General features: G+C 38.7%; 2 protein-coding genes across 16 annotated transcripts in view; one reads left to right on the top strand and one right to left on the bottom strand.

Moving 5' to 3' along the window:
* Positions 1-2,060, top strand: UQCC5 (ubiquinol-cytochrome c reductase complex assembly factor 5). The gene is made up of 2 exons (XM_081185173.1): positions 1-223; positions 1,676-2,060. The coding sequence occupies exons 1-2, from the start codon at positions 73-75 to the stop codon at positions 1,735-1,737; spliced, it is 213 nt and encodes a 70-aa protein (XP_081041299.1). The 5' UTR covers positions 1-72; the 3' UTR covers positions 1,738-2,060.
* Positions 2,061-3,043: 983 nt separating this feature from the next.
* Positions 3,044-10,379, bottom strand: part of PBRM1 (polybromo 1) — a 51,383-nt gene continuing 44,047 nt past the window's right edge. For all 15 annotated transcript variants that reach the window (XM_081185130.1, XM_081185131.1, XM_081185134.1 and 12 more), the window contains 3 exons: positions 8,928-8,995; positions 7,909-8,125; positions 3,044-6,619 (listed from right to left, as the gene is read on the bottom strand). In XM_081185130.1, coding sequence (XP_081041256.1) covers positions 6,447-6,619; positions 7,909-8,125; positions 8,928-8,995 — 458 coding nt within the window. In that variant the 3' untranslated portion in view covers positions 3,044-6,446. The remainder of the gene's footprint in view (positions 6,620-7,908; positions 8,126-8,927; positions 8,996-10,379) is intronic.

Raw genomic sequence — 10,379 nt, 5'->3', positions numbered from 1 at the left:
TCAATCTTATCAATTTTTTACATTTTCTAGGATCAACCACTCCTTTGCAAGGATTATAAGTTCCTATGTAAAATGCTTGTCAAACATAAAATAAAACTACTCTTGAACATGGTGCCTGGAAAGCAACGCTTTGGAGTATATCGATTTCTCCCTTTCTTTTTTATCCTTGGAGGTGCTATGGAATGGTTTATGATCAGAGTCCGAATTGGGCAAGAGACTTTTTGTAAGTATTTTCATAACGTTTTCTGGTATTTATCTCTTAGCAGATATATCTACAGTCATTGTTAAAAGCCTAGACTTAACAGATATTTCCTAGTTTGTGTAACCCATTACCTCTAAAATAAGTTCATAATTGCTTAATCATACCTGAAGATTTGCTTTGCTTTATGTTCAGCTTTTATTAAATGGAGAAATAGCCCAATAAGATCTCAAACAGGTAACCACAATATGGATAACTTAAGACTTTATGGCTAATGGTATTAAAGGTCTCAGAACTCTTTAATGGGATGCAGTTGCCCTTGCTGCTCTTCTAAGAGACAAGTGACATATTTCACAAAGTGCAATTTCAGTGCTATGCCCAATTCGATACCTAGACTGGTCATTTAAGAAGTTGATGGTTTAGTCAGCTACTGTATATGCTCAGTGATCTTCCCCCTCCCTTGAAAAAGTTAGAATGAATGATTCTCAGCCACAGCCACCAAGGAAGCCTGTTTTTCTTAAAATGGTTTTACCTGCTGTCAACCATTGGCTGTCATCTTACATGCATGAAAAGCAACCCTTCACGGGTAAGTACCAGCAGTATCATCTCATGAAATAGGTAGCAGACTTAAGTCAGCAGTAACCTGGCTAGTTTCTCCCATGAGGCTATTTTGGTTAAACCATATTCACCTGTTTTATGATGCCTGGTTATATAATTTCTGGTATTCTGAATTGGAACATGGCTGGATCTGTTATCTTTGATCTAACCTTGGAGATGAGGGATCTCTTCTCTCTAGTCTTTGAAGGTTAGTGCTAAGATCAGATAAGCCTCTGCCTGCTCTTTGACAGTAAACTGCCAGAGCAGGCAGCCGTTCTCTGATCATAGTGCTATGGAATTACAGCACAAGATCAGAGATAAATAAGACTCTACTGTTTTCTACCATAAAAGAACAAGCAGAGGCTTGTCTCTTCTCTTGGTTCTCGTCCTACTGCACTAGGAGATGTGCCTCTACTTGCTGCTTGATAGTGAAAGGCAGTGGGAGAGGCTTATCTCCAAATTTTAGTGCTGTGGGACAAAAAGTATTAAGATCGGAGATAAGCCTAACACTTCTGCCACAGCTTAAACTTTGATTCACCATATATGTATCAGGTGATTGATAAGTGGATCGTCCCACTCGCCTATTAAAAAGGGTCTACTCGTGGGTCAGTTCTAGATCCAGTGCTTTGGTCAGATCACATTCCCCATCCTTGCTCTAACAAGCTTTGCTTCTATAAATCATTCACTCATTGCCATGGTATATTCTTCAAAATACGGTATTTGGTGCTGTGATCTGGTTTGGCATGAATCAGCCCATTCAGCTGATTGTTTACATTGCGGGAGGCGGGGGATAGCTGTCTAACGAAGTGACGTAATGAATGTAAGATGCATTTAAAGGATGTTTCCACCACAGTATTTTGAGAAATAAATATTTTACAGATGACGTTTACCGTAGAAAAAGGTCTGAGAGACAGCATGAGCAAAATTTGGAAGGAAGATGACTTTGACACTGAATAATTTAGATGAAGTGAAATCTGAACTTCTAAATCCTACTTGCCTTTCACATCTAAATTAAGAAAATTACAAGTGTTCAGACTGAACAATGACTGTTTCGAGTCCCATGAAGTTTTTGCTACCCAGGTTGCTGGAAGAAGATGCTGTAGTTGTCTTATTGTAGTCACAGCTACCCAGGAACTGAACAGTAAAGACCGGTTACAATACTTATATTTATTTCAGAAGCTGTAATTAATTGTACATCTAAAACATTTCATCATTGGTTTATTGATTAATCACCTGTTTTTTATAAACCCTTCCACAAATACAACTTGTAGTACTGCTTCTCTTTTCATTTTAGGGAACCTGTTTGGCATGACACTGGGCTGGTTCAGATGTAGCAAGCAATCATGAGCCTTGTCCATGCATGGCCGCAGAGAATTCTGGAAGCTTTGCTCTGGAAAACTTTAGTACATTTCCCCCTTTTCAGCTTGTTCCAGTCGCTCTAAACAGCTGCTGAATCAAGGGAAGCAGTGAGTGGTTCATCTGTTATTAGCCTTTGCAGGGTTGGCTAATGTTTCTTGAGCCAACGACCACATTGATCCAGGGTCAGTCTTCAGAGGGCCGCATGTCATGGCCAAGTATAGAAGTGGCTTTATTATTTAAATAATAAAATGTGTGTGTCATTGTCATGCACCCACCGTCTCTTGGAACTGGACGCAGCCTGCACATTAGCCACACCTGCTTTAATGGCTTGAAATTGTACTGTATAGTCTTTGGTATTTAGTACAAATTACTTTTGGGGGTAATTTAACCTAAGTTAACCACAATATGCCCCAAGAAATAGACCTCAAGCTTGTATAAACTTACGCGTTACTCACATCAGAGTCCTAATGCATGAACACACAGGTGCCTATAATTTGTAAAAATAATGTTTTGAGATGTAGAGTGCACTTTGCTGGTATTGATTATGGTACAAGTAGATCTAATGAAATTAAGGACGTTTAACATTCCTTCTATAGGTCACATACTATATAAGCCGTACATGTATGTAGGAATTAAGCATTAAGTGAATTCAACAGTGATTTTCCAGACAGGCAAAATGTGTGACCACCATCATACACCTAAGATTCAGTGGATCTGTGTATTGATTTGATACAGCTCTATATTAGGACAGTTCAGATAGTTTCATATTATCCTAGGATTGCTTTTTGGGGGAACTGTGACAGTATGTATAGCTTGCTTATCCCTGTGGTTTTTTATAGGACACGTCTAGATTTCCAGGAAAACTAAGAATAAGACATCAAACCTGGCTAATCCAAACTGCAAGCTATTTTTATTCAAATTAAAAAGCCTCAGACAAACTGATAGTACATGCACATTGACTAGTTATCACTTTACTCAATGGAGTATACAACCAGGAGTAAAAAATGAGGCATGGATTAACCAGGTCCAAAAAGCATATATGCTGAAAAGTATATTATAAAACATCAACTTGAATTATTACATAAACACATTTGCTCTAAGGGAAGAGTGGGGAATATGGAATAGGAGATGAACTGCTGATCACTTCCAAACTGGTTCACTGAAACATGTTTTCCACTCAAGCCAACCATTTCCCAGACTCTTATTTGAATAGTCAATGTCCTTTTATTCTAATACAGTGCATGGCTGTAGGAAAAAAAAATAATGGGTCCAAATGGTCAAAAAAAGACATGGTTTGCTCTTCTTCTCAACAATTTATAGTTAGAAAAGTTTAGTTAGCTGGTTGTGCAATACTGGATTGTAGCCATCAAACTTTAATCCTACATGTTACTGAAATGCCCCCAGTAAACAGAGACATGATTTTGGAATAAATTAAATTTAAAATAATTAGGGCCAGCCTAATGGTCTAGGAGGAGTGCTCTGCACTGCCATAGAAAAGGCAAAGGTCTCATTTACAGTTCTAATTGTTTACTCCTGGATTATTAGAAATAGTGAAGCTGCCCTCTTCTTAAATGTATGGGAAAAACAATGCTGCATATTATTCAACACTGATCCTCCTGAATTATACAGCATTCAAAGGGTGTCTCCTGTTTATTTTTTAAATAAATAAAAATAAATAAATTCCAGGTTCTTTGGTGTAGTTTTTGCAATACCTAAAACAAAAAGTGATTGTATTAGTAAAAGTCTATGGTGTTTCCAAGTACTAAAGATCTAGGACTTGCTGCCTCCTTTTGACATTGAAACTGAAATGTGAGAGGTAATTTCAAACACACTGGCCACGATCCAGAAGAGCACCCATGCACTCGCCTCAGTAGCTCCCAGTGCTGAGCTGATTTGGCATTGGCAGCTTCTGCTAAGTCACCCAAGGAAAACTCCTGGGTGCATGCAGAGATCTGTGAGGTTTTTAAAAATTGCAAAGGCCATATACTAAGATGTGTGCCACATATGATATAATGATAAGGATACAAAAATCTCTGTAATATTAATATTGTATTTTGCATTAGTACCTCATCTGAAGAACCAAAACTTTAATAGTATATTTTTCACAGGCTACTTGCTGTCATCTTCATAATGCATTGTATCACTGAAACAGATCCAGAAACATCAACTAAATATACATTTTTCTGGATGTGTGTTAAAATAGGTAATGGAATGTAATTTTCATTGGGTGAACTAAAGTTGGTCCAATAAGACAGTTACTTATCCTGATGAACCACTCATTCTCTGAAGCCAGCATGGCAACAATTCTTCGTTAAAATCAACCTCGTAATTAAACATGACTTCTAACGTGCCTCCTAACTGATATTTGTGCAAGCTTTGTCAGGTGGTGGCCTCCTGAATTATTTCTTTGAATCCATGCTTGATAAGCATTCCTTTACTTGTCAACATTCAAAGCTGTTTTTTCTAAACTTATAAATCTAACTTTAAAGATGAAGAGGGAGATCTAATTGTGGCAGCCCATCTTTGCAACAAGGCTCCATCCTTCCCCTCCAGTCCCCCAACCCTCTGGAGCATATTTTGGGGGTGCACATGAAGGAGGTGCTCCTCTTTCTACAAGTGGATGCCCCCTTGTGCTATGATGGATGTCACCCAAAGAAGGAAGGCTGCTGAACTAGAAAATCCTAGTATCAGGGCTATACTATTACACATGATGTTTATCAGAGTTTATGTGCAAACCTCTCTGAAAAATGACTAGTATTGGGGACAGGGTTCTACCCTTGATTTGAGGGGCCCATGCCTACAATTTGCACGGGAGAAAAAGCTCTTGAATTCGCTACCCCTGCCCCCCCCTGTTTTATGGAAGAAAAAGTGTGCAGTGAAAAGCAGGCTATGCAATTAATGCCATTGGTAGTCTGGCCCTCAGGCAACAAAACAGAACTACACAACTAACAACTCCAACTGGTTTCACCTAGGACTTTTTACATGCCTTAAGGAACTCTCTGCTTTGTGACTACTGTTACTAGTAAAGACAAATGCTGTATTGTCCTATAACTGTGGGAACAAAAATTAGATTAACTTTCTAAATAAATTTATGTAGGTTCAGGACACCAATTCCTACATATGATGATCTGCTGTGTTAGGCTTATAAGCAGTGCTGTACAGCTAGGACTATGTGTATAAAAATTATCAACAGTAGGACTGCAGTGCTTTCATCAGAGCAACCTTTAAAGAAAAAGTGTCAAAATACCAAGTCCTGAATAGAGCACTTATTTTAAGCTGTTAAAATACATATGCTCCTTTTGCATGCTCTGTTACTTACCTTCCAATATTAGTTATAAACTGCATTAAATTTGCAGTGGGAACCTTAAACTACAAGAAACAAAACATCCAATTCTGATTTCGAAGTGAAGGTCTTGGAAACTAAAGCTTTGCACCTTTAAAAATACACATGTATAAATGTTCTGATCTGAGAATTCAAAGATATTATGCATCCTTCATATTAAGACAGCAAAGTAGAAATCCCTCCCCCTTTATACTTAAGCTTACTCAAGTATTTCCCAAGGAGGTGGTGCTGGTGGTGATGAGCACAGGTCTCATCCTGGAGAAATAAATTAGGTAGCACACTATCATCAGGCCAATGTCTACTGGCATCACATGCAAGCCTTCATGTCTGCAGATCTCTTAAAGCAGACTCATCAATACAAGCCCCACTTTGAACTTATATGTGCCAACAAAAGGTGGTCAAATCAAAAGATACAGTCTTGCTTATTTCCTTTTATCAAGTTCTGGGAACAAATAAAAAAGGCCTTACATTTACCAAGTTGATTCCATCTTCTCCCTACCCTAGTAGCTTTATTTAAAGGAAGGCTTTAAGTTCTTCTGATGTATCTGCCAAAAGTCACTACCACACAAGCACATGGATGCTCATGCTGCTAAGATGCAAACTGGGATTAACTTCACATTTCTCTTCGCTACACACTCTTGCTGCTTAAAAAAAAAAAAAGGCATGAGAACCTCCGTGTAAGGCCAAATGATGTAACCTTATTTTGCATTTATAACAAAAGTGTGAGATCATCTTCCAAGTTAAAGAACCATATGCACAAGTCTGTATATTTTTAAAAAAGTCAACATAATATAACAAAAAGTGAAATATGCTTATTAAAAGTGTCCTTATATAAAAAAACAATCTTGCAATGTACAGTAAGATGCAATAAAACCAGTTTGCCCTCCCCCACCAATAACAAACAGCTATTGTTCCACAAAAATTTTATATGTTGGTATCGAAAGAGGATTAAACATTTTCTATATTGTATGCTTGACGGATATTAAGAGTATCTCTCAGCATCAAGTCTCGAAGGCGCCATAAGGCATCTGCCATTGTGGTGTGGGCCCCTTTGCTTTTCAACCAGTGTGTAGGAAGACGGCTCTCTTGTTCTTTTGAGAGATGGACATCACGTCTTCGTGCTGAAGAAGGAAAAGGGCATTCAGTTACATTTCTGTACAGCTTGACAATATGAATGGAATAAAGTTCATAAGTAAAATCCACACCATGGACTTCAGCGGGAGAACGCACTCAATTATGAACACGAAATCACAGAAATCAAAAGGATTTGACAGAGCTAGCTGATAGAAACTTTTAAAAACTTTCTGCTGAAAAAAACATGCACACTTCTGATCAGTTTTTTAAATAATCACTTAACAGCCCAACTACATGAAATTTCAGATAAATCCATAAACTGAAATAAAAACTAATACAGTGGACCCTCTAGTTATGTCCCGCTCTGGATATGTATCTTTCGGGTTACGAACACGGCAGACCCAGAAGTGTATACTTCTGGGTTTCGCCACACAGGCGTGCACAGAAGCGCTCAATCGCACTGCATGCATGTGCAGAAGCAGCGCCTTTGCCTACGGACTTTTCAGCTTGCGGACGGACCCCTGGAACGAATTTAATTCGTATCTGGAGGGTCCACTGTATTCAAATATTCATACAAAGGGTTAAAAGCAATGGGTGGACTTCAACATTGCACTGAATTCAACACTGCCCCCCTTGCAATATTCTGGGATTCTCCTGCCCCACTGTAAGTTAATTTCGGGGAGCGTGTGGTAAGAGGAGAGTGGGGAGAAGCTCCATTTTATAAGCGGAAGCCCTTGTGCAGGGTAATAGTGAACCTCTCCTTAGTGATTTCAACAGATTGCTAAAAGGCACTGTGAATAACTTATCTGCATTAGTGACTACCAACAGGGGTGAAGGAGCTGTCTTCCCGCTCCCTGTGGACTTACTATACAGCATTTGCTGAAACAGGCTTACAATAGACGCTCCACAATTATAGAACTCCCATCTCATGGAGGAGTGCAGATTTCTGAATGCATAAAACATTCTCATTTCAGCTGTTTTAAAAGCTGGAGAAAGGAGAGTTGGCGATATCAGTCAACATGACCAATGGTTGGGAATGATGGATGAAGGGCTTTATACACAGATATGCTACTTCCACTTTAAGGGATGGGGAGGCACAAGCACAGGTCGGGGCTGCACAGCACACCAGCAAAGACAATCCAGCACCCCCACTTGTGTAACCCAATCTTATAGCTACTTTGCCCCTCCTCCCAGTAAATGGCAGCTACAGCTCTGCCACACTGGGCAAGCCACTCATACAGTATAGTACTGTACTGTACAGTAAGGGTAGAATTAAAAGGCCAGCCTCAAAAACATTTTTTTCTAGGGTCTCTGTGTTTACTGCAAGTAGACTTACCTGAAAGGGTCTGGTCCCACTTGCTAATACTACTTGAATCAGCACTTAGACCCTCAATGTATTTCAGATAAGCCTCAGAATGAAGAAGCCTTTGCGTCTTTGGTGGAGGGGAGACAAACATAGGAGTTGTTGGCTGCTGCATAACTTGCTGGGCTGCTGGATTTTGTCCAGGATAGGGAGGTGGGGCCTGCTGACCTGGTGGACCAAGGATACCCATCTGGAATAGTAAAGAACAATACCTTAAAAGGTCAAACATAGCCTGACGATTGTAGTATCTCATTGAACCAAAGATAAGTGGCGAACACTGTGTTTCTATAGACAGTTCCGTGAAAGGGAAGAATAAGAAAGGGTATAACAGCAAAAGCATCTGAAACATCCTTAAGGGAATAACGGTTACCCTCAGGTGTGGTGAGAAATGTGCCCGTGCCAAAAAAATAAATCTAAACAAAACCTGTTTCACGTTGTTATATCAAGACAGTCTGAAATCTCCAGAAAACAAATGGCTTTCACTTCCATGCACAACACATTCATACATATCACATTTTTAACTGTTTGGCTATCTGGAATCTTACTTATTGATTTTTGGCGAAGATTACAGGGAATGGTATTGAGAGCAAAAGGAAGAAAGCAGGGCAAGAAATCAATAGTCATGAAAAAAAAGAACAAGGAATTGTTTGGAGCAGCTTTCCCCAATGTGGTGTCTTCCATATGCTTTGAACATTGCTTAACATTGGTTGTAGTGCAAAGTATTTGGAGGGCTGGAGAAGGATGCGGTCTTCCCACCTGTTCTCCCTCACCAGCACCTGTTGCCTTACTTAGCTTTTCTTATAGCTGAGGGGATAGTTTATATCCTCTAACTCCTACATCATTAAATCACATGCCAGATGTAGTAAGGAAGCAATATCAGAAAATAAGAGGAACAATAAACTCACTAGGTTGTGGGAGGTCAATTTATTAAAAAACAAAGCCTTTGAGAGTATGATTTATAGGATTTTCCTATGCCTATCTAAGTCACTTACCTGCTGTCCAAAAGGACTTCCTGCTGAGGGGGCTCCTACCATGGAGGAAACGCTTTGACCTATAACACCTGTATTTCAAAATGTAAAAGAAAAAGAAAAAAAGGAGTATTACAGATATTAAAATATGATCCCCTAAGTATTCTTATTAGAAGTAGTAAATTGTGTTGACTGACAGTTAGCTGTGTTTGGGGGGCTTACATCCAAAATTATTTCATCTAGTAATAATCTCTTCTATAGTCTCTGAGAATAGCCTCACAAAGACTGCTGCTACATCACAAATGAACTTGTGAAGTTGTACAGGCCTGCTAGCTTATTTTGATGGTGGCTGGTTCTTCATGTTTACAATTTATTCAGCGCTAGCCTTCCTGGGGATTATAAGGATACAGTTTGGAATTTTGATCAGATATGCAGTCATTTCTATCCAACAATGACAGGCTTTCCTTGTTGAATAAATGGGTCTACTTTGTTGGGGTTTTAGTATTGCTTTTAAATGGATCTCGTTTTGTGCTTTTAACTATTTTAAAAATCTTTTACATGCAAATAGCCTTGAGATGGTTGCTTAGAAGGTGATTAATACATCCATGATAATCACTGTTTCTGCAGCTAAGGAGACAAGGTGTTTTTAAAATAGAGAAACCTGGCAATGATAGTGAACATCCACAAGCACTTTATGGCTGTTCAAAGTTCAACAGCACAACAAGCCATAAAGAAACTATGGCACACATCTATATTCCAAAGCTATAGTTCATTTCTCACTGCAAATCCTCAAATTCTTGATTGCTGGATGTTAACTGTATACCCTAGCAGGCTTGAAGAAAAAAAGGGATCTTAAAGGCAATTATTCATGTTCACAGATTTTAGGGGAACACTACTATGAAATACATACTTAGAAATAAAGAAGGCAAATCACATTAGTTTTTGCCCACAGATTAACAGCTGAGCTTATCCACTGCATGCAGAAAAGGAGTATGATGTACCATGTAAAAGTGAAAGAAAAATTAGCAGGAGCAAAAAGGAGAAGGGGGCAATGAACAAGGGTTCCATAACAGCCCCTGTCTCCCTATAAATAGAAGGTTAATAATTGGAAAGAAAATATCTGCTTCTCTTAGTTAATGTTTCATTCATGGTTTTGGATAAATATTGATCCACATCACAAGGGAGCATTTACTTTTAAGTATTTATCAAACCAGGATGAACTGTATGTTAAAGAACAAGCTTGTACCCACATTTCAACCTCTCCAGACACTAATATTCCCCTTGGCCGAAGCTTCAGTTTGGTTTGTTTAAAAATCAGGCTATAGGGTTTCATTTTTTAAAATGATCTGCTGTTAAATGAAGTTGTTTGAAATCAGAATGTGTATATTTGAACTAATGGTGCACAAAGAAATAAAAAACTAACAGTGTACTGGTTTAAGATCCATGCCTGGTAGTGAAATTGTCCAGTTCAACAAA

The sequence above is a fragment of the Podarcis bocagei genome (assembly GCF_964188305.1).
Source record: "Podarcis bocagei genome assembly, chromosome: 2".
NCBI lineage: Eukaryota > Metazoa > Chordata > Lepidosauria > Squamata > Lacertidae > Podarcis > Podarcis bocagei.
Note: the sequence above shows the minus strand (reverse complement) of the source record. Positions and strands in the feature narration are given on the sequence as shown.

Bases quoted from the DNA above. Each gene is read 5' to 3' on its own strand.
- UQCC5 (XM_081185173.1), top strand. From the start codon at position 73: ATGCTTGTCAAACATAAAATAAAACTACTCTTGAACATGGTGCCTGGA. The intron at 224-1,675 runs GTAAGTATTTTC...AATATTTTACAG, and splicing joins AATTGGGCAAGAGACTTTTT to ATGACGTTTACCGTAGAAAA.